Raw genomic sequence first — 23186 nt, forward strand, 5'->3', positions numbered from 1 at the left:
GCCTCCGTATCCATTATTAATTTACTGCCAAGCGCCTGATAAAAAAACCTGTTTTAATCCACCTAGCGGTGCAATTGTGCCTTTCTCATTTCTCTAAACTATGGCACGGAGGCTTTTTATGTTCAACATAATTGTGGAAATGTCCATTACATTCATAGTACACAATGCACTTATACACAATGGCATGCCAGCCACGAACTTGATGAGCTACGTGTCGACGGTGAAACACTTGAAACAAAAAAATATCATACTCCATTAGCCTAATCAGCATTAGATCAATGTTATCTGCTTGCTAACTCATTTTGTCATGCGGGGATGGGTATGTGAGGAGGGCGAAAGTCCCATGAACGAACGACTCCTCAGCTTAAATTGGTATGCTTTGTAATATAGTGGTGGTTTAAAGATGATGCGGTTGAAAGGGAGGGGTATGAGGTGGTGGTCTGAGGGGTGATTTAAGGAGATTTTTAAAGGAGGGGAGTGAACAGTAGAGGGGGGTGTAACCCCTCTCCGTAAACCATCAACTACGCCCCTGTTAAAATCCAGGAACCTCATGCGAGTCGAAAAAAATTATTAGGTTGACGTTTTTCAGAGTGATTGCATAACCTTTCTATATGAGAAAGGCAAAAATGTGCAAAATCCAAAAAAGTGAATCTTCGTCAAATTTTGTTCGTGTTTGCATCAAATCTCGACGTTTTATGCACCTTGAATACATTTAGCATCAAAAATAAAAATTCTATTTTTAATTTTTCCTATAGTTTTTATGAGAAATTTCTGTGTGGCCGCACTCTGAAACCCGTAATTCCGGAACCAGAATTCCGATCGATCCAAAATTCAATAGCAGCCGATGGGAAGGTTGCACCTTTCATTTGAGACTAAGTTTGGGCAAATCGGTCCAGCCATCTCTGAGAAAAATGAGTGACATTATTTGACACATACGCACATACATACACACACACACATACACACACACATACACACACACATACACACACACATACACACACACATACACACACACATACAGACTTTTTCCGATCTCGACGAACTGAGTCGAATGGGATATGACACTCGGCCCTCCGGGCCGGGATTAGGTTGACGTTTTTCAGAGTGATTGCATAACCTTTCTATATGAGAAAGGCAAAAAACCAACAGTTCGAATAGCATCCAGAAATGCCATCAACAGTCAAACCATCCGGCAACATAACAACACTTCGCGATGTAGCAGATCATCTGGAATCTGGTTCCATGAACCGAGGAATATTTTCAATTATTTTTTCTTGATGTGAGGGATATACAACGTTTAAGGAAATCAGGAACATAATTTTTTTCGACTAGTTTCGGAAACGACCTATCGCGGCAAACAGCGACATTTTGTTTTATTCTGTTTGCGAGAAGAATCTGGAGAATTCATTCAAGTCCAAAAACTGACAGATTAAAATGAATACTTTTACCATACAAAAGTGAATGAGAAAAGTCGCTCTGACTCATTTAGGAAGGAGAGCGAGAAGGATTCAGATAGACCGAATAGAACAAAAAGGAAAGAGAGACAATTCGTTCCGGAATGACATTCCTTTTTTATTCCCCACACGAAATTCATCCAAATGGTGTAATAATATGGGGAAACGAGGTAGAATGAGGCATGAGAATATGGGGTGAACTGGGCAGTTCGAAGTATTTTAGATTTTTTCAATAGTTAGAGGCGCTAAATCATCGCGGCAATAGTCAGAATCGATTTGAGGATGAAAAATGAAGTATTTGAGCATATAAATTTTTTTGACGAGAAAGGTCAATTGCGCATCAAATGTCGGCTAAGAACAAAATAGAAGCACAGTAATAAAAATGGGGAGCTAATATGGTCTTGTAAACAGTTATCTTTGAATTAAATGTGAGAAACCTACTAATCCTACAAAGAACGCCAAACTTCCTGGCAGCTTTCCGGATTGTATAGTTCACGTGCTCATTATAACTTAATTTTTCGTCCAATGTGACCCCAATGTGTTGATAGTAGCAACTCTCCATCTATTTCAACTGTTGCAGTACTTTTATTCATCTGCCACGTAGTTACAATCATATATTTGATCTTGGAAATGTTCAGTTTGAGTTTTTTCCACTTCAACCAATCACTAAACTTCGTCAGCTCAAGATTCATTAGACTGATGAACTCATTGAAACTATTACTAAACTGTGTCGTAGGCAAACAGGTTTATTTCCGCATTGTTTAAAATGTTTCTCATGTCGTTAATGTATAGGATAAACAAAAATGGTCCTAGTACACTACCTTGTGATACACCAAGGTTAATTTTTCCATTCTCAATGGCTTCAATGGCTGTTTCCATTTCAACAATAATAGATTAAGCGCTGTTTCACACGAATGATTTTTTCGGAATCCTGATTATTCACACAGCAGTATTCCAGCACTATGTACATAGCCCATCAATTGTTCTTTAACGACCTTCTCGAAAACTTTCTCGTAGATCGGTAGCATAGTTATCGGCCTGTGACGGATTTCGTCATGTATTAGTCAACACCGTGCCGAAAATAGCCATCTTGTTGAGGTTTTAGAAAATTTATCTAAACCGGAAGTCGCTATTTTAGATTATAAAATGTCTCAAGACATCGATACCCGCCCTTCACTCGTCCAAAATTACCCATATTGTTGAGGTTATAGAGAATTTATCTAAATCGGAAGTCGCCATATTGGATTATAAAATGACTTCAGACATGGACTTCCGTCATTAACTCGTTAACCCCATTCCGAAAATACCCAACTTTTATTAGAAACAGTTAGCTAAGAATATGTAAAATTGTATATAACGTCTTACTTAACTTTTTTTACGAACTTGGTTCATAAAAAAAGAGTTCGTTATTTCGAATTTAGTTCGTATAGAAAGTTATGTAAATCAAATTTTATGTAAAAAAAGAGTTCGTAAATGGAAGTTTCGGCGTAATCCCAGCTCTCAAGAAAAAAAAATTTCCCTTTGCAGTACTGAAATACTTTTTAGAAACAGTTACAGATGTTCTCACAATGGGATAGTCAGAGCCGCACTCTTCCTGGGCCAAAATAACATAAGGATTTGTCGTGGTGAGTGGTGTAGGGGAACATGGGGAGACTTGACCCGGTTTTCAGCTAAAACTGCATAAATCTCTAAAAAGGCAGTCAATCCCTCAAAAGTCATTGAGATATTATGTGCAAAGTTATTGTGCGTTTTCAAGATTTTTTGCAGAATTTTTAATTTAATTTTTGAAAATTTACAAAAGTTTTTCTGAGATCGTTTTTTTTTTGGTCAAGTCTTCCCACTGCGGGGAGACTTGACCAAGAGAATTTTGAAAAATCATAACAAAAAATTATGACTTAAAACATACTATAATTATTTTTTTCCATATTGTCAAGATCTTTGGGTAGCAGTAAAAAATATAAATTTGGATTTTTAATGCATTTCTTTTTAAGGATTAACTGTACTGCTTGCATTGCATGTTCACACATCACGAAATCAGTCCTACTACTGTATGACGCTTACTTGTGTGCTCTCTCTCTGTCACACCTTGATTCACTCTCTAACACTCCAGATGAGGCTTACTTTTGTGCTCACCTGTTTTCGTTCCTTGCTAGGCTTACTTTTGTGCTCGCCTCTAACATACCATGTGAGGCTGACTTGGATGCTCACCCTTTTGCTCCTCTGCCACGCCACGAGGCATCGATAGCTAAGACCCAACATACTACGCTACGACCCTCCCATCCTGGCATGAGGCAGTCCACAAATACCCCTGTACACTCGCTCTTCTGCCTTGCTTCCGGGTGGCTGGGTTTACCCCCTACGCGGTTGTCAGTCGCAGCGCCAAACCTGCCTCAGCATGAACAGACCATTCACTCCCTTTTTTGCGCTCGGCCTTTTTCGCTCCAACTAATCTAGTTAGTCGTGCCCGTCGTTTGTTGCTCGGTGCGCCAAATTCCCTGTAGCCTACAGGCAATCTGGGTGGTTGCAGTCGAGACTGAAGTGGAACCTTCTCCACCGTTTGACACATTCGCTGAATAAGGGTATCAGGGGTTGTGTCCCAGCCGCAGACGTCAAGCATTGCTCTTTTTTCGACGTCGAAACGAGGACATACGAACAGTATGCGCTCGGCAGTTTCGTCGACACCTGGGCAGTCAGGGCAGACGGGGACCTCCGCGTGCCCGAACCTGTGGAGGTACTGTCGGAAGCAACCATGGCCTGACAGTAATTGTGTCAGATGGAAGTGAACCTCCCCATGGGGTCTACCCACCCAGCTCGATATGTTAGGTATCAGCTGGGTCCACCTACCTTTCGAGGAGTTATCCCACTCGCGCTGCCATCTGGCGACCGAGGTCACCCTGGTGCGCTCGCGGGCTCCTTTATTTCCACGTATCTCGAAGCACTCCTTATCTTCCCGAATGACCAGCCCGACTGGCATCATGCTCGCTATCACGCAGGATGCATCGTGTGATACCGTGCGGTAGGCAGATATCACTCTGAGGCACATCACGCGGTAGGTGCTCTCCAGTTTCTGTAGGTAACTGGTTACCCTCAGTGCTCTTGACCATGACGGGCCGCCGTACCTGAGGATAGATACGACAACGCCTGCCAGTAACCTACGTCTACTGGCGCACACCTTTGAGCTGTTGGACATCATCCTCGATAGAGCCGCAACAGCAGTCGACGCTCTCTTGCATGTATAGTCGACGTGGCTGCCGAAGGTCAGCTTGTCGTCTATAATGACTCCGAAAGACTTCAGACTCCGCTGTGAGGTGATCACGATTTCATGGATAACTGCATGTAGTGCCGACTTGCGGTTGTTGACGATAACTACCTCCGTCTTATGCTGAGCGAACTCCAGGCCTCTCGCGCTCATCCATTCCTCCACCGCGTTGATCGCGTGTTCTGCAGTTAGTTCTATCTAGGCTAAGCCGGTGTAACGAGAGCGCGATGGCATCTCAGCTTGCGCTGTTGAATGCGTTCTTCACGTCTAGTGTCACTAACGCACAGTATCGCATGCCTCGCCTTTTCCGTTGGATCGCTATCTCGGCAGTCTTTATCACTGAGTTGATAGCGTCCACTGTGGACTTACCCTTCCGAAAGCCAAACTGGTTGCTTGACAGGCCGTCCGTACCATCTGCGTACGGGGTTAGCCTGTTGAGGATGATCCTCTCAAGCCTGGCGGCTTCCCGGGCTTCGGCAACAGCACCAATTTCTGCCATTTCCATCTATCGGGGAAGCGGCACTCGTCAAGGCATCTCTGCATAGCTAGCCTGAACATGTTCGGGTTCGCTATGATCGCTGCCTTGAGAGTGCTGTTTGGAACTCCATCCGGCCCTGGAGCTTTGTTCATTGCTAGGGAATTAGCCACTGCGAGTATTTCTGCATTCGTTACCGGGGCCACTATTTCGGCCGCGTCCACAATATCTTGCGGCGCAGGTGGCCAGGAGATTATGACTCGGTATGGGAAGAGTACTTCGATAATCGTCGCCAAACGGTCCGGAGACCGTTCTGGGGGTGGAGAGCTCCTTTGGTCTTAGCCATCACGATTACGTAGGCGTCACCCCACGCGTTGGCACTCTCGCACAGGTTGTTGAAACACGCTTTCTTGCTGCTTTTAATGACCTTGTTGAGGGCCAATTTCGCAGCTCGAAGCACTTCACGGCGGTTCTCTCTTGCATCCTCGGTGCGGGCTTTTTGCATCCTACGTCTAGCTCTGAGGCAGGCTGATCGTAGAGCTGCTATCTAGGCACTCCACAAGTATACCGGGCATCTGCCGTTTCTTGGCAGGGTTTTTCTCGGCATAGTGGCGTCGCGCGCGCGTCGTAGGACGGCTACCAGCGCATCCCCGCTTAGACTGTCGGTGTTGGCCTCCAGTCCCAGGGCCGCGGTGAAAGCTTCGCTGTCGAAGTGATTGGACTTCCACCCGCGTACCTGACAGGGATCTCCCGCCCTCGGATGCTGCACACCATAGTTGATCCTACAGCGGATTGCTAAATGATCGCTATGGGTGTAGCCTTCGTCTACCCTCCATTCCATGCCTGGAGCCAGACTCGGGCTGGCAAATGTTACGTCAATCCACGCCTCCACCCCGTTTCTATGGAATGTACTAGCGGAGCCATTATTAGCTAGCACAGTATCGAGTTTCCCAAGCGCCTCCATTAGCGCTTGGCCCCCGCTATTTGTACAGCGGCTGCCCCACTCTGCTACCCAAGCGTTAAAGCCTCCCGCTATAACTAACGGTTTCCGGCCCACTAGGTCTGGCGAGAGCCTGTCGACCATCTGGTTGAAATGTTCTATGGGTCATCTTGGTGGAGCGTAGCAGCTGCAATAGAACACACCATTGATCTTGGCAATCGCAACACCCTCGGTGGAGGAGTGTATTACCTCTTGAACCGGGAACCGTCCCGTTGTACAGATTGCCACCATTCCAGACCCGTCCGACACCCAATTACCGTTGCCGGCAGGGATGCGGTACGGGTCTGATAAGACGGCGACATCTGTCCTCGACTCCGAGACCGACTGCCACAGCAGCTGTTGGGCTGCTGCACAATGGTTAAGATTTAGCTGTGTGACGTTCACGGCTTCTTCTTATTTAACTCACCGAAGGGACACGAAGGTCCGCCCATAGCATGTTTATGGGCTTGCTTCTTAGCGGTGCAGATAAGGCACTTATGTGCCTTAGTGCAACTCCGCTCTTTATGTCCCTCCTCGCCGCAGCGACGACATAGTTTGCTCCTATCTATGCCCTTGCACTCGTAGGCTTTGTGGCCGGACTCAAGGCACCGATAGCATCTATCCACTGAAGGCGGCTGGGGTATGCTAATAGGGCATACCGACCAGCCGATCTTCAGCTTCCCTTTCTCGGTTACCTTTTTGGCATCCGCCTTCAGTAGCCTGAGGTAGGCTACTTGGGTGCCAGAGGGTCCATCTCTCAATCGCACAGAGGCCCGCTCGATTGTGACGTCGCAATGTTCCTTAACGGCTGTGACGACGTCTTCTGCGGTCGTGAACTCGTCCAGATGCTTGCACTGGAGAGTCATTTCCGCTCCTAGCGACCTGACTTGGGCGCCTTCTCGAAGGTCCTCTTGGGCCAAGGCCTTGTATACCGCACTAGATTGTGCGCCTCGCTTCAGCACCAGAAGCATTTCTCCCGTGTTGGTGCGTCTCACGCTATGCACATCTTGCCCAAGGGCCGAAAGGCTTTCGGCCACCTTCATCGACTTTAGGACATCGGCGTATTTGTCCTTGTCGGTTTTCAACCACAAGGCCTCGCCTCTGTCCTTGGCCTTCTTCGCGGGCCGCGGTACCTCCGGTGTCGGTGCCGGCTTTTTCTTGGTGACCAGCGTCCAGGGGTTTGGGTCCCCCTGCCCCGGTCGCGCCGGGTTGCTGGTACCAACGCTCTGCTCAGCGAGGTCACTCTCGCCCTCGCTTACCTCAGCCAGACGGCGTTTGGCCTTAACGGTTGCACGCCGTGTGGTGTCGGTTTTTGCACCCTCGCCTGGCGACTTCCTAGGGCGCTTCGCGTTCGACGACGTCTTGCGATTGCCCTTACCCTTGCCTTTTCCCTTCGAGGGGAGCTCGGCCGCCGCTTCGAGCGACGTGGCTGCTCTGTAGAAGGTGAAGGCCACTGTCTGAGTGCCCGTATCTACCTTCTCTTTTCCCTCCCTCTTGGAGGCCACTGTCTGGGTTTCTCTGTCGGACTTCTCCCGACATTCCACCCTCTTGGCATAAGCCTGCTGTTTCTGTCTTGTGACACGAAGAGTTTTTCGGAGTTCCAGGAGACTCTGTTTTAACTCCTTGCTTATATTTTGCTTTGCGCTAGTGTACTCGATTATTGCATCGAGCTGCTCCACCACTTTGCGCATCGCCGATAATGGCCCGTCCGGAGCGGCTATTTCCTACCGCTGCTGGGAGGTCACTGGTGCTTTCAGATGCAGCACTCATCGCTCCACTACTCTCCCCACGGGGGGAGACCTCGCCAAACCACCTCTAGCGAAGGGGTTTAGCACCTCCGATTGTTTGTTGTTTTTATTTTTGCTCTCCATATCAAATCTCACGAGTCGCGCGAGAATAAATGTCCGCCACGCCAGAGCTCTACATTAGCGTGGTAAGGGACGCTTACTGTGGGGGATGCCCAGGTACCCCACAGGCTCCGTTAACGATCGAGCATCTTTTTCACCCCCTCGATCACTCATCCCTCGGCACGGGTCGCTTCACGCCTTGGAATTGGGGTTATGCCCTACCTTGCTTTACGTTGTGACCTCGGCCCAGATCATCACAACCATCCTCCTTTACCAGGGCTTTGGACCTGTAGCTCTGGTTCTCAATAGTTCCATGTACGTATATTATTACAGACATGCCAGTATTGAGATCCGTCATTCGCTAGCGGAGTTAGCTGGTGGGGGTTGCTCCAAGGCAATCGACGAAGGGCAAACCGAACAAATCTGCGCTGTACTGTCTCAGTTCTATGGACACCGTTGAGATAATGAGGGTTCCACACAACTGAACAATATTCCAGTGTTGATCGAACGAGTGAGCAATAGAGAGATTTCAAGCAGTAAATATCTCAAAAGTGCTTAGATATTCTCATTATGAACCCCAAACAGCGTGATGCCTGTGCGACAATATAGCTGATATGCTGTTTAAACGTCAGTTGTTCATCGAGAAAAACTCCGAGATCTTTGACACAATTCGCTCTGTCAATCGTGGATTTTGCTAGACAGTATTCGAATCGAATTGGCGTTTTTTTCCTCGAGAACGTAATGACCGTACATTTCATGGGGTTTAGGGTCATTCGGTTGATCTCGCACCATTCCGCAAAGGTTACCAGTTGGCGTTGAAGGAACGCTGCATCATCAGTATTCCGGATTCTATGGTATAACTTGAGGTCGTCGGCGAAAGACAATCGTGGCCTTTCTAAACACGTCGTCGTTGAAATACAGAAGAAAAATCAATGGACCGAGATGGCTGCCTTGCGGAATTCCAACGGAGAATATTAGTACCAAAGCCAAGTCTATCCAACTTTGCCACTGCAATAGCGTGATTAATCTTGTCAAAAGCAGCTGAAAGGTCAGTGTAGATAACGTCAGTTTGAAGGCCGTCTGACATGGCATCTGTCACATATGTTGTGAACGACAGAAGATTCGTAGATGTTGAAAGTTTCGGCATAAATTCATGCTGAGTCTCGGAGATATACTGTTTGCAGTGGCTGGAGATGGGTTCCAACACAGCCATTTCAAACAGCTTACAGCGCTTAGCGTTGTAATACCACGGTAGTTGTCAACTACCTTTTTATCACCTTTTTTGTGAACTGGAAACATGAAGGAGGATTTCCAGAGTTCGGAAAATATTCCGGTTGTTAGCGACAATTGAAACAGATGACAAAGAGGTTCAATTAGACCGGCAGAGCATTTTTTTAGAAAAATAGTTGGTATACCATCTGGGCCTGCCGAGGTTGAAGCCTTCATTTTGCCAATCGCCAGTTGTACCATATTATTGTCGATATTGATAGAGTTCAAAGACTGGTATGATTGAGGTACATTGAGTGCCGCGTGTGAAGCCTGGGTCTGTGTCAGTTTCTTGTTGGAGAAAACACTCCTGAACTTTTCAGAGAACAGTTAGCAGATCTCCTGTAAACTAAAGCTCATACGTCCTCCATAGCTCATCGTTGAAGGCAACCCGCATTCCTTTCTTTGCTCGTTTACATGCTTCCAGAATGTTTTAAGTTCGGACTTCAACTTACGTTGCACGTTTCGCAAGTAATCGGCATGGCAACGCTTCGATGTCTTTTTATAGACTTGGTTAACATGAACGTAGTGTTGTCGCAGCACGTAGCCCCCAAACTTGGAGTACTTCTTCAGAGCGGCTCTTTTAGTCGCTTTTAACCGTCTCAGCTCGGCAGTGTGCCACGCTGGGTGCTTAGATTGAGGGCCACTTCTTTTGGGTACATAGCGATCGATAGCATAGCTCATAACATTGGAGAAGGTCTGCACTGCAACGTTGACATCATCATTGTCGAGAACTTGAGTCCAGTAGATATTCGACAGGAAGCAATAATGCTATTATAGTTGGCTTTTCTAAATTTATAGCTGACGGTGTCAGAAGCATTGCAGTCATGCTTCACTCGTATCGCTTCAAGCACTATATGCAGAGGAGGGTGGTGCCTAACAATCTTTACCAGGGGGAACGGTGCTGCGGTAATTTTTGGCGCGTAGTCAGATTTGCTCGAGAAGCAGAGATCGAGGATTCTGTTGTTCTCGTTCACCACATTATTCGTTTGGCGCAGCAGATTTAGACTGTAGCAGTCAAGCAAACTGGTGATACCAGCATAAAAAGATGACAGTTTGGGATCAGTGACCATAAATCCGTCAGAAGCAGAGCGCCATTTTAATCTGCAGAAATTGAAATCACCAACAATCAGGATCTCATCAACCGGGCTTACTCGAGCGGAAATTCGTTCCAGTGACTCAGTATGTGAATCAATCTATGTCAAATCGCGAGTGCGGTCCGGTGAAAAATACACCACACAAAAGAAAAGTACGTAGCCAGTCAGTTGGATTCGCACCCACACCTGCTCGACACAGACCTCCAAAGTATCCTCAATCAGTTGCGCTTTCAATCGACGATGGATAGCCGCCGCCCGGTAGCCTTGAGACTGTTGCATGAGCTGCGATCAGTACGGAAAACATCGTAGTTGGCACCAAATGCTTGTACTGACAAAGTGCTATCGCTAAGCCACGTCTCTGTGAGGGTGATTATGTCGAAGCATTCATCCAAACTTGCTACCAAATAATCGTCGATTCCTGAATTCATACCGCTGGCATTCTGGTAATATATTTGTAGGTTTCAATGCCGCGATTGACTGGAAGCGAGGAGCTGATCAATGCTTGCATTAACAAAATCAGGTTCGTACTTGCCGTTGGTATCGATTTGGAAAACTCCTTCACCACTCCTGCACACAGAACCGGGACGACTGGCGAGCGCTGGCTGCAATGGCTCGACTGTGGCAGGGGGATCAAGGGCTTCCATAGTGCTAGCTGCAGTACGTCCCAGGGTGCGATGAGTCATACCAGCATAGCATAGAGTGCTTAGTCCTTCTGTGATCGTTGTAGAGCCGAATGTGCTATGAAGAGACGTACTCGTTACGATGGGATCAAAATTTTGTTTCGATATTTTATGAACGAAATCATATTTTTCACGTTACTCCTAGTAAAAAATCCGAGAGTAATCAAACATGAACATGAATCGCATTACTTCAGGGATCAAATTCTAAAGTGAGCTAAAGAATAAAATATCCCGATAACGTGCATATGAATTACGAAAATTGAGACAAACATTCTGAAATCATGAACATAAATTACACTGCTCGTAATTAAATATAAAAAAATCATGACTATGATTCTGAAATCATGAACACAAATCACTCTACTTGTGACTAAAGTATCACGATAACCTGAATAGAAATTACGGAAACGTTACTGAGATCCTGAAATCATGAACATAAGTCACACTACTCTGCCAGAAAAATTCACCACGAAACTCGTGAATGAAATATCACGAAAAATTGAATTTAAAATACGAATATCGTGAACATAAATCGTGCTACTCTGCCAGGAAAATCCTATATTAAACACTTGAAAATAACATCACCGTAACGTGACAAGAAATTACGAAAGTTGCCACTAAGCTCCTGAAATCATGAACATCGTTTTAATTGATACCAGTAATCCCCAAAGTATGAACAAGAGTCATAACAAAAACTAAACATATCCTGGGAACACACAAAGTAACCTAATTTCAGAAACTTGGTCACGCTTGTCGTAAATCGTTCAGTTCACGAAGCCGCAATTTTTTGTTCATGAATTTAGGAACGGATTTTTTCCAAGTACCTAACCAGTCCTGCACTAAGTTGAATCTCTGGTTGAAGTGTTAAACCACTCAAGATTTTTGTTGTTGATGAAAGCGTTAGAAACTCATTGTTTTATCTCAAGTTTCTAAGAGCAGAAGCTGTTTACTTCGACTTTGTTTCAGCGTTATCTTGGTCGATCCGTAACCACAAATCTTTTAGATTTCAAATCAACTTGCATCACGCAGATGGAACATAATGTACAAATTGATGCAGTTTACACGGACTTTAAAGCTGCATTCGACCGAATTGACCATCGAATATTATTAACCAAAATGTCACGGCTGGGTGCATCACGGAATTTTGTTAAATGGCTGAATTCTTACTTGAGTGACAGAGTGCTACGTGTGCAGCTTGGCTCTTGTGTTTCCTCTCAATTTACGAACAAATCTGTCTCTCTCTGAGTCCCTCAAAGCAGCAATATGGGACCCCTACTGTTTGTATTATTTTTCAACGATGCTGCTTTGCTGCTTGGTTTGAGGTGCAAACTGATTTACGCCGATGATTTGAAATTGTACCTCGTAGTTCGATCTATCGACGACTGCATCCGTCTTTAAGAGCTTCTGGATACATTCGCTAACTGGTGTCGTAGAAACTGGCTAATTATTATCGTTGCAAAATGCCAAGTCATAGCTTTTCACCGCATGTTCAGTCCGATACGTTACGACTACCACAGCGATGGGCAAAGGCTCACTAGAGTTGATTGCGTCAGCGACCTCGGCGTTTTGTTGGATACGAAGTTAACATTCAATCAGCATTGCTCAGCTTTAATCTCTAAAGTGTCGGGTTGCTTTCTAAAATCGGCCGGCATCTAAAATCGGCCGGGATTGCAAGGACCCGCATTGTATGAAGGCGTTATATTGTTCGCTGGTTCGTCCACTTCTGGTAAATGCTTCTTTGATTTGGAGCCCCCATCAGCTTACATGGAACTTACGGATTGAACTGATGCAGAAGAGATTTATCCGACTTGCGCTACGAAACCTTCCATGGCGGAATCCTCTACACCTTGCACCGTATCCTGCTCGATGTCACTTGATCGGTCCCGACACATTGGAACAACGCAGACAGCTTCAGCAAGTAGTATTCGTAACAAAGCTTCTTAACGCTGAAATGGACTCCCCGAAGATCCTGTCCCTTCTTGATTTTCGTGCCTCGCAACGTTCTCTGCGCTCATCTGGCTTACTACAACCTAGATTCCACCGTACGACGTTTGGATTTTATGAACCAATAACCGCATGTATTCGAACTTTCTCTACGGTCGAGGATCTGTTCGAGTTTGGTGAACCATCGCACAAATTCGCACAGAAAGTTTCTCGGTCTACAATTTTTATGACTTGACTCCTGCTATTTAATTAAGACTATTTTTTTGTCAGATGGATTATTTTAATACATAAAATAAATAAATAAATATGTTTTATTTGACGGCACTCAAGAGAAAAATTTTAGAACTTCCAATGTATTCACGGCGGTCTTTAAACAGCGAAATAGAACTGGTGAAGACACCGTCGATCTCAACTTTGGGAGCGGGTATGTAAACGCGGTAACCCTTCGTAAAAGGTTTACCGTCAGTTACATAATTTTCTTGTTTAAGACAGAATTTCACAATTCTGAGCTCATCATAACAAACTTTCCAGATATCTGTTACGGCTGAAAATTTCTGCGTCATTTCTTTTAAAATATTTAGAATATCTAGTGGTTTATCTTTGATCTGAAAGAAGATAGGATGTGGTCCGACCGATTTGAATGTGTATGATTTAAAATGAGACTCTTAGATGATGAATCTTGTTCGACATCCATTTTATCACAATCTCGAAATAAATCAATGATAGTCTGGGTACCAGGCCACCAAGGACAAGGTGGTAACGAAGTGGCTGATGAGTTAGCCAGGTGTGGTTAATCAAACATGTTTGTTGGACAAGAGCTATTTCTAGGCATATCTACCTGTACCATCAAAACATAGTAGACCTTGGGAACAATAGGAATCCTGACGAATAGTAGACATTGGTGACAACATGAATCTTTAATTTTAAAAATTGTCTCTGTTTTCCATATGTATTGATAAAGAGTGCAATATTATTTCTAAACCGCAATTATGCTTTTCTGATATTCAAATTAAAAAAAAAAACAAATTAAAATCAGTTAACAAACTGACAATTGTGCCACTAAATGACGTATCTGCCAACATATTCCTTCGCCTTATTGTGAACTGGGACAGAACGCCACACAGTATGGTACTTCTGCAATTCGGTAGCAGCTTGCAATCGCAAATTAAATTTGCAAACTATTGTAGGTCTGATGAGGCAACCTATAAAGTCGTACAATCTAAAAAATATTTTTTCAATAGTTTCCGTATTAGAATTGATTGAGATATTAACTCACGGCAATAATCTGCATCAGATAATGTCGTAGCCCGTATATCCCTAAAGATTCCTATTGGCGCCGGTTCGTCAACGATTCATTGAGAAAGCCATCGATGATCTCTCATCGTAACACAACGCGGGAAAGTGAAATTCATTTGTGCTCTAACGAAAATATCAAACATCAAATGATAGTACAGGGATCGTTCAAATGCTTTTCACGGCAGAATATCAAAACATTAAATCACATTTGGAATGTTTTACTGTCGCTTCGGTATTATTAATGCTAGAACTTAACTAAGCTTCGCGTGTCTTCTAGACAGTAGAGTAGTCACCACTATGCTACTAACTATTGAACAATTTTGCTGCACTTCTCGGTAACTAATTGTGTTCTTCTTTCTCTTCCTTAGATAGGTACGCTGATCCTACATACACAGTTCAGTCTTGCACCACATACGTACATTTTAGGTTATGAAACACAATCATTGTTCAGTACATTTTACTCTTAATCACCCTAACGATTCCGTCGTCGTAAAAGCTAGCATATTTCGATAAGGTTTAAAACAAACAAACAATCAAACAAAAATTCTCATTCACGCGTTTCGAGAATGGATTGTTAAAACAAAATGTTGAGCAAATGGATTTCGTTCCGAGTTAAAAAGTAGCACGATGCGAAAGAATATAGAAACTAATCTAATGGCATTGTCGTTTTTAGACATTGCTTTACACCGGTGTAGTCCAAGCGACACTAATTCAAACTTGGGTGTAATAAATGTATTTTTTTTTTTGTTTCCATTACGGAGGTTTTAACCTTAGGATCATTCACGTCTTTTACGGATTAGGAAATTTTTTAACCATTTGTGAACGGATTGAGAATCGAACTGCGAACACGGCAATTAACTTACAAACTACACTATACCCGCCCCCAGTAACTCTACTTTTTTTACGCTACACCGGTGTAGTACAATGTAAAAACGAAAACGCAATAACTGATACGGAAAATCGTCATAGACTAGAATTATCCTACTATTCTTCTGTTTTGAAAACTATCAACGTAGGCTACGGAATATTGCACCACAGTGTTTACAATCAGTGGCAAGATATGGCCTGCTTGGTTTATGATTGATATGGTAATGAATCTTCGGAGTGTTTATGTGTGTGTCTATGCGAGTTGTTTACAAATACGGATAGCCGAACAATCACTAGCTAATTCCAGCCAGCTCCGGAGCATCCCGGTGGAACACCTGAATTCGTTGATATTCTTTTCCTTATAAACGACTGATTTTGGTTTTCACTTGTCATGATTGAACTATCATCCTAGAAGCTAAAGCGCAAGGTGTTACAAACAATACTAAAATACTACTACACTACTCCGCAACGAAAACGTCAGACTCTCGAACGGGAGGATCCGCCAGCCGTAGTTCATCCGGGCTCAGTATCCGCTGGCGGAGTCCTTCCACTGTCGCTATCACATCTTTTGGCAGTTCGGTCGTGGTGACGGCAGCGTCTGCTGCTAACAGTAACACGTTCTCATCGGACCCCTCGAACTGCTCATCCAGCTTGCTAACAATATCACCGTTAGCTGTGGGAGGCAGAACTCTGTCCGGTTTGTCCACCAGTGGTTCGATCGATTCGATGCTATTGTTGTTAACCTCCTGGGCTTTGGGCCGCTCGCTGGTTTCACTATCCAGCAGATCCTGTACCTTGGAAGACTGCTCGACGCTGGCAGCGTCAACGATGGCCGGAACGCTTGCGGCACCCGATGCGACGGTAGCCGATTTTGCCGACGGTCTTCGATTGTAGCTTTGAATGTAGAAATTCATGAACAGAGCCAGGAAGATAGAGGCATTGATCAGCAGCAGGGTGGAAATGAAGCGCGGAAACGGACAACCCGTCACCAGGGCGTTGATGCAGTGTCCGATGCAGAGGATAAACTGGATCTGCGGAAGGGAGAACTCTGTTAGTGGTTTGGCTGGACCTGTATTTATTGGTATGAAGTGTTTTGGGGAAGTTTAGAAAACATCAGAAATAATTAACCTGTCCCAATTTACCCCTCAACAAACATCCATTTTCTACTCAAATAAATTAAAAAACAGTGTTGCCACTTTCGTCAATGGTCGATTTCGTATTGGTTAGAAAAACGCTAAAAAGAGAACTGCGGAGAGAAAAACAGCATTTTTGGCAACATATGCCCCGGCGGCGTTGTATGGAATCACATCCAATGTTATAAGCATGGGCAGTGTTCGATTGGATTCGTTTTTTGACAGTAAAACCCGAATCCAATCGATTCAAAATGGAGTCTCCGCAGTTCTCTTTCTAGAGCTTTTCTAGTATTGATTATGCGTTTAACAGTTATGTGTCCAACAAAAAACACCTTTAACAGGCCAACGAGGGTACCTGGGTACCCACAAATTGAAATGCTCATAACTATGGCTTCATTTAACCGATTTGGACACTTTTAGATGGTTTGGATTCAGGAACTCGTCCACTTTTTGATTCTGTACAATAGAACCGGAATGATGGATCTGGTTTTTGGTAATCCGGATTTTACTAGGATATGATTTGTAATTTTTAATAATGTACTAGCAATATGAGTATCGAAACTCTTCTAATTGTCTCGGAAGTCTGTTTTTTATTGTTAGGGTCCCTATGGCACTTTGAAAAATGGAATTGGAATGGAATGACCTCTCACGGCCCCACGGGAACCTGCTCCGGAATATCCGTTATGGGGTCAAATCACCAAATGGTTCCAAAACAATGAGATACAGCCTACTGATGCAATTCCAAGAATTTTGATACCCATATTGCCAGTGTTCCATTGAAGTTCGCAAATAGTACCCGTGCACAGAAACCTGCCTACGGAAACCCGGATTCTCGGGAACCGAATAAAGTAACCCGATTCATTTTTACCAAGTCCAAAAGTGGATGAGTTCCTGAATCCAAAACGGCCAAAAGTATCGAAATCGGTTGGATATTACCTTAGTTATGGGCATTTTAGTTTTGTGGGTACCCGGGTACCCACGTCGGCCTGTTACGTAGTAAATAAATTCAGGAGCCCCTCCTCACTCCCACCCTTACTATATCAACAATATTATTAACCCAAAAGCTTGACTTAGTGAAGTTCTAAGATGTCACAAAGTTTCAATTTCCAGCTATGGAAAAAACATAGGAATTTCATTAATTGAAATTTTTTCAATGGCTTTTACCATTTGGGTTCTCATCTTTGACAGCCAATTCAGCAGAAGAATAGGGTTCAATATGGTTGAATTGTAGACAATTTGTATTCATCATTTTTCGTACAATAAAAAAATTAACTTAGTAACGTCAGCTGTATAGAAAAATACTAAAAACAACAAATGGTTTAAAGACCACATTGAACATGCATTATTTTGATTTGGCTACCTGTTCATTCTTCTTTCTGGTTATTTGCCCAAAGTTGCACTATTTTTATGTCAAATTACCGATATTCGTTCTCCAGTGAAACGATTCAGCAACTCATCATAAGTTTTGATTTCCCACAATTACCCCACTTTTCTATTGAATCATCAAATTATACAACCAGCTGAGCTATCCCAGTAATCCCATTATCATTAGCGTCCAAATTAATGGAAAGTTATAGCCATGTTAATCGATTTCGATTATTTATCAATTGCTTTTAAAAAAAAAAAATTACCACCCAGCTGCCAGCTTCCATTAAGCATTCTAGCAGTGCACCGTCCCGAAGTGAACCTTTACCAAATGAGACCAAGTGTGATTAAATTGTCGCAGTAATTTTTCTGACCTCGAACCGCTGTTTTCACTTTGAGCCAATTTAATCTCCCGGTGCAGCTAGCAGGGTACCTTTTCCAATTTCCCCAGAATTAAGCTTTCCGCATGCCGAAGATTTGCATAATCCTCGTTATTCGCGCGTCGTTATGCAAATTATCCTGCCATAATTTCAGTTTACCGGTGAGGTACTTAACTCGTAGACATTAATAGTTGAATTTTTACGGTTCTACTTACTATTTGAACCTCGGTCATGTACTTTTTCCACCAGAGATACTTCTGGTAGCGAGGACCCATCGCGGACAGCATATAGTAGAAGTACATCAGGACGTGCACGAAATTGTTGATGATGTTGGGGAAGGTTGCGTTGCCACCTGTGAAAGTAATAAATTCGATGAGTTTAATTTTTCGACACGCTGGCTGTGGCCTGCCCCGGAAAAATTGCGGTTGAGCGGTTACCCGCCTTTTATCGGTCCTATTGGGGTTTCGCTTTTGGTATAGGGATTTCAAATGATGCCTGATAGAGTTGCGGTGACGGTGTCGAACGTTATGTTTTTTGCGGCAGTGTAAACAACATAAGGTTTTACACCAAGCTTTCATTACCTCACGAAACAAGCTGGATAAAGTACGCTCGAAAATAAGTATACGATGCTATAGGTTATGTTTACTATCACTGAATCTCATATTCAGCCTTGATTTTTCTGTACCGAAACAACATCCGGACCATTTAGGCATCTTACCAGATTTTTGGAATTTCGCCAATTTTTTTCAAACCATCACAATTCCAAGTTTTACTCCAGGGGTAGTTGGCTACATCTGAAGATCTATTCTTCTAATTAATACTCCTAGCGCCGAGCCTCAAAATTAGTGGGAACGTTAATTTAAATTTCGATAACTCCACTGTTCTCCAACAGATCCTAGAAATTATAACACCCACTGATAACTCCAAGTTTAAAGGTTTGTTTGAACACTACAAAATTGATAGTAGATATAACAATTCAAGATAGCATTACGACAAATTTTGAGGCTTGAAACATAGCGATAGGCTATCAACGAATAAATATGGTGTAGTCTACTTACCTTATGCAAACCACTGACCACGTATAATATCCTCTCCCATTCTAATGATATTTATGTTTGGAACGATCCCATTCAAAAACTCTTGGCCTTCGAATTGAACGTAAAGTTCACATTGAACAAGTTCGAATTCTAGTATCGGAACGCAGTCCAAAAGTTAAAAGTGATATTGTTTCTTGCAATGATTTCCAGGGCTCTTGAAAAGTTTTCCGGGATGTGCAATATTAACTACAAAAACCTGAAGATTTTCATAATTGGGAAAACTACAAACTGTAGCAGTAAAACAAAAAAATCAGGTTGGGGTATGAGTTTTGATCATTTTAATACAATATATAAGAATAGTAGTACATTTTGATTTTGTTATCGGGATGATTTGCTGGTGTAACAATGTCACATACACTCAGGCAAAAAATACAGCGAATTTCATAGGAATATCGTATACTTTTTAGCCACAAGTAGCACATATAAAAATCATAAGATTATCTTATGAAACGGCATTTATTTTGTCAAATCGATTTGCTATGATTTCATGTTTCATAAGGCATCTTTGATTCATCATAAGACAATATTATACATTTCTCGTATGTTTATGAGAATCATAAGATGCTCGTATGAAATTCAAGCGACCGGCATATACAATACCTTCAGAATATATTGGCTCAAATGGCACGTTCCCCGTACATAGTCGGGGATTTGTGCCTTGCCGCGTGTTTCATCATTTCCTGAGCGGAAGGAAAGGACAAGGAGGTGTGGGGAAGTAGAATTGGAAGGGTGGGAAAAATAACAGCACAAAACAAAAATAAACAACAGGTAAGTTAAACTCACAAGTAGTTCAACTTGCCTGCGAATAAGCCTAAAGCTCTATACCACATTGGACAAGAAACTTTAGTATGTCTCTGAGTTTCAGTCGACCAAACATGGTTTCGTCTATATAAGGACGGCTGAAGACCCGAAATCGCAATTGCGCTACCGCTGGACAGTTGCATATCAGATGATATGAGGTTCCGTAGTCGGATTCACAAAGATCACATGAAAAAGACTCAAGGTAGATAGTGTTGACAATGCTTAGTTCTTCGATTTGGGTTCGGCACGCGATCACTAGCTTGGACCGGGATTTGTCTGAGCTAAGGGCCTTGATTGCAGCCTGACTATCGGAGCAGAAGTTTATAACTCTGCCGGATAAACTCAGTTGAAGGGCCGATTGCACCCCGCACATAACCGCAAAGATTTCTGCTTGGAATACAGTACAGTATCTACTTAGTGAGTGAGATTGTTCCAATCTCATTTCACGACAGTAGACACCAGCACCAGCACGTCCCTCCATCAGAGAACCGTCAGTGTAACAGACCACTTGCGTTTGTTGTTGTCTTTCCATAAAGCCAGACAACCACTCCTCTCGAGAGGGAATCTTCACATGGAATGTCCTGTAAGGAAAACTACAAGTGAGTGTAATATCGCTGGGAGCAAGAATATCTTCACCCCATGTAACCATTTGTGATCACAATCGTGTATGACTGGTAGCAAGATCAACATGATTACTGTTCCAAAGCCCAGTAACCTGCAGTCTGTATGCACATGATAGTGCTTCTTGTTTTAAGTGTATGTGTAATGGTTTGATATTTAGAAGTGCCTCGGAGTCGTGATGAAAGCACCAGTCAACGCCATGAGCGCCATTCTTTGCAGATGGTTTAGCTTTGACTGGACTGTCACCACCTCTCCCCTCTGCCACCACACAAGGCATCCGTATGACAGTATTGGACGTACAATTGTCGTGTAAATCCAATAGATGTATTTAGGTTTGAGACCCCAGGTCTTTCCAAAAGTTCGTCTGCACTGCCCGAAGGCCATGCACGCTTTCTTGACTCTGAACTCAATGTGAGCAGACCAATTCAGTTTGGAATCCAATATGACTCCAACGTATTTGACTTGATCTGCACACAGCAGCTCAGAATCAAAGAACTGCAAGGGACGAACCCCGGTTGTTATTCGATTCTTAGTGAAAAGAACCATTGAAGTTTTGCTTGGGTTAACTGATAGTTTAACTTGTCGACACCACTGTTCGACAGCTCTTAATGCCTGTTGCATTAAGTCAAAGATTGTTCCGATGCAAAATCCAGTAATTAGTATTTGGTAATCGTCAGCAAACCCGTAGGTTGGAAATCCAAGCTCATTGAGTTTCTTCAACAAGCCGTCAGCTACTAAGTTCCATAACAAAGGTGACAGAACGCCGCCCTGAGGACAACCGCAAATACTCAACTTCCGTATCTCAGCCTGTCGCAGTGACGAGCAAAGTATGCGGTTACTAAGCATTGCGTTTATACAACCTGAGATACATGCAGGTATCCCATGATCGTGCGTAGCTTCCAGAATAGACTGGAAGGACACATTGTCAAAAGCACCCTCAATATCTAGAAATACACCCAAGCTAGATTGCTTGAGCGAGAAGGCCTTCTCAATGTTGTAAACAACATCGTGAAGCAAAGTGATCGTGGATTTCCCACACTGATATGCATGTTGCATTTTGTGCAGTGGATATTCAACTAAACTAACGTTCCTGATGTGATGATCGATTATCCGTTCCGAAGCTTTCAGAAGAAAAGAACTTAAGCTGATAAGCCTAAAACTCTTGGCTTCTTCATAGCTTGAGCGCCCCCCTTTGGGAATAAATCTAACAGTTATTTCTCGCCATGCTTTCGGGATATACCCGGTAGCAAGACTGGAAAGCAAAATCTTTTTCAAGACATGTTTAAGAATATCAAATCCCTTTTGCAGTAGCACGGGAAGTATTCCATCTTTTCCGGGTGATTTGTATGGAGCAAAGCTGTCAACCGCCCACTTGACCGATTCAGTGGAAACCAATGTGCGTGCTAACGCCCACGAGTCCGAATCACCAGAATGAGATCTGTGAACATTGTTCAACTCCGGATCGATACAACCTGGAAAGTGTGTGTCGAAGAGACAATTAAGAACATCTTTTTCGTCCGTCACATAAACACCATCTCTGGTTTTTAAGGAGTTCATCTGAAAATCATTCGATTTGGAGAGAATTTTATTTAATCTGCTAGCCTCGTTCAGACTAGAGACATTAGTGCATAGGCTTTGCCAGCCAGCCCGTTCTGCAGATCTAAGACATTTCTTATATGCACTACGAGCTGACCTGAAAGCCCTGGAGTCATCACGCTGACGCCGGTTCCAAGCTCTTCTCATAATTTTCTTCATTCTTTCAAGCTCAGCCCTCCACCAAGGGGTTCCCCTGGTCGATTTAACAGTACGAAGTGGACAAGCTTCTTCGTAGGATGCTAATATGAATGAGTTTGTCGTATCCACGACGTCATCTAAGTCGTCTAGTTGACTAATTGTTGGAAAATATCCATGAAATTTAGTCGCTAAGTTTTCCAAAAAGAGGTCCCAGTTTGTAGACTTAGGATTACGATATGTCACCACATTGAAGGTGACATCAAAATGATCGAAAAATATATATTTATGATCGGATAGAGACGGTTCAGTTTCATTTGGAACCTGCCAATTTCCCAGTTCATGCAAAATTCTATCAGAGCAAAGTGTTATGTCTAACACCTCCTCCCTTCCAGAGCTCGCAAAAGTTGGTCGGTTTCCCACATTCAGAATATGGAGATTTGTACTACTTATGTACTCCATCAGTTCAGAGCCTCTCAGATTGATGTCTGAGCTGCCCCAAATGATGTGATGAGCATTCGCATCACTGCCGATAATAAGCGGAAGCCCATTTCTGCTACAATAAGATACATCGCTTTTGAAATCATCAGAAGGAGATGATTCGTTATGCGGTAGGTATGCTGAACAATATATGTATTTTTTGTCTACGTTTCCGACAGTCAGTGAAACTGTGACAACACAGATATCGCGAGTTATGAGCTCCGATATGAGACACGCGTCAATAGCCTTATTTGCAAGAATGCAAGCACGAGGCATTTCACGTGGGTTAGTCATGCCTGTCTTGTTGTAAGCAATGAAGGCAGTGTTAAGTAACTTTCCAAAATAGAAGTTTCCTTTATGGAAATACGGTTCTTGAACCAATGCTATAGAAGCTTTACCTTCCTGCATGAG

The 23186-nt window shown here is 43.4% G+C and overlaps 1 protein-coding gene across 3 annotated transcripts in view; it reads right to left on the reverse strand.

The window, feature by feature from the left end:
* Window positions 1-14528: 14528 nt before the first annotated feature.
* Window positions 14529-23186, reverse strand: part of LOC131690415 (elongation of very long chain fatty acids protein 7-like) — a 104342-nt gene continuing 95684 nt past the window's right edge. For all 3 annotated transcript variants that reach the window (XM_058976152.1, XM_058976151.1, XM_058976153.1), the window contains exons 5-6: window positions 18261-18397; window positions 14529-16198 (exon numbers count right to left, since the gene is read on the reverse strand). In XM_058976152.1, coding sequence (XP_058832135.1) covers window positions 15626-16198; window positions 18261-18397 — 710 coding nt within the window. In that variant the 3' untranslated portion in view covers window positions 14529-15625. The remainder of the gene's footprint in view (window positions 16199-18260; window positions 18398-23186) is intronic.

Source organism: Topomyia yanbarensis, chromosome 3, assembly GCF_030247195.1.
Source record: "Topomyia yanbarensis strain Yona2022 chromosome 3, ASM3024719v1, whole genome shotgun sequence".
In the NCBI taxonomy this organism is placed as follows: Eukaryota; Metazoa; Arthropoda; class Insecta; order Diptera; family Culicidae; genus Topomyia; species Topomyia yanbarensis.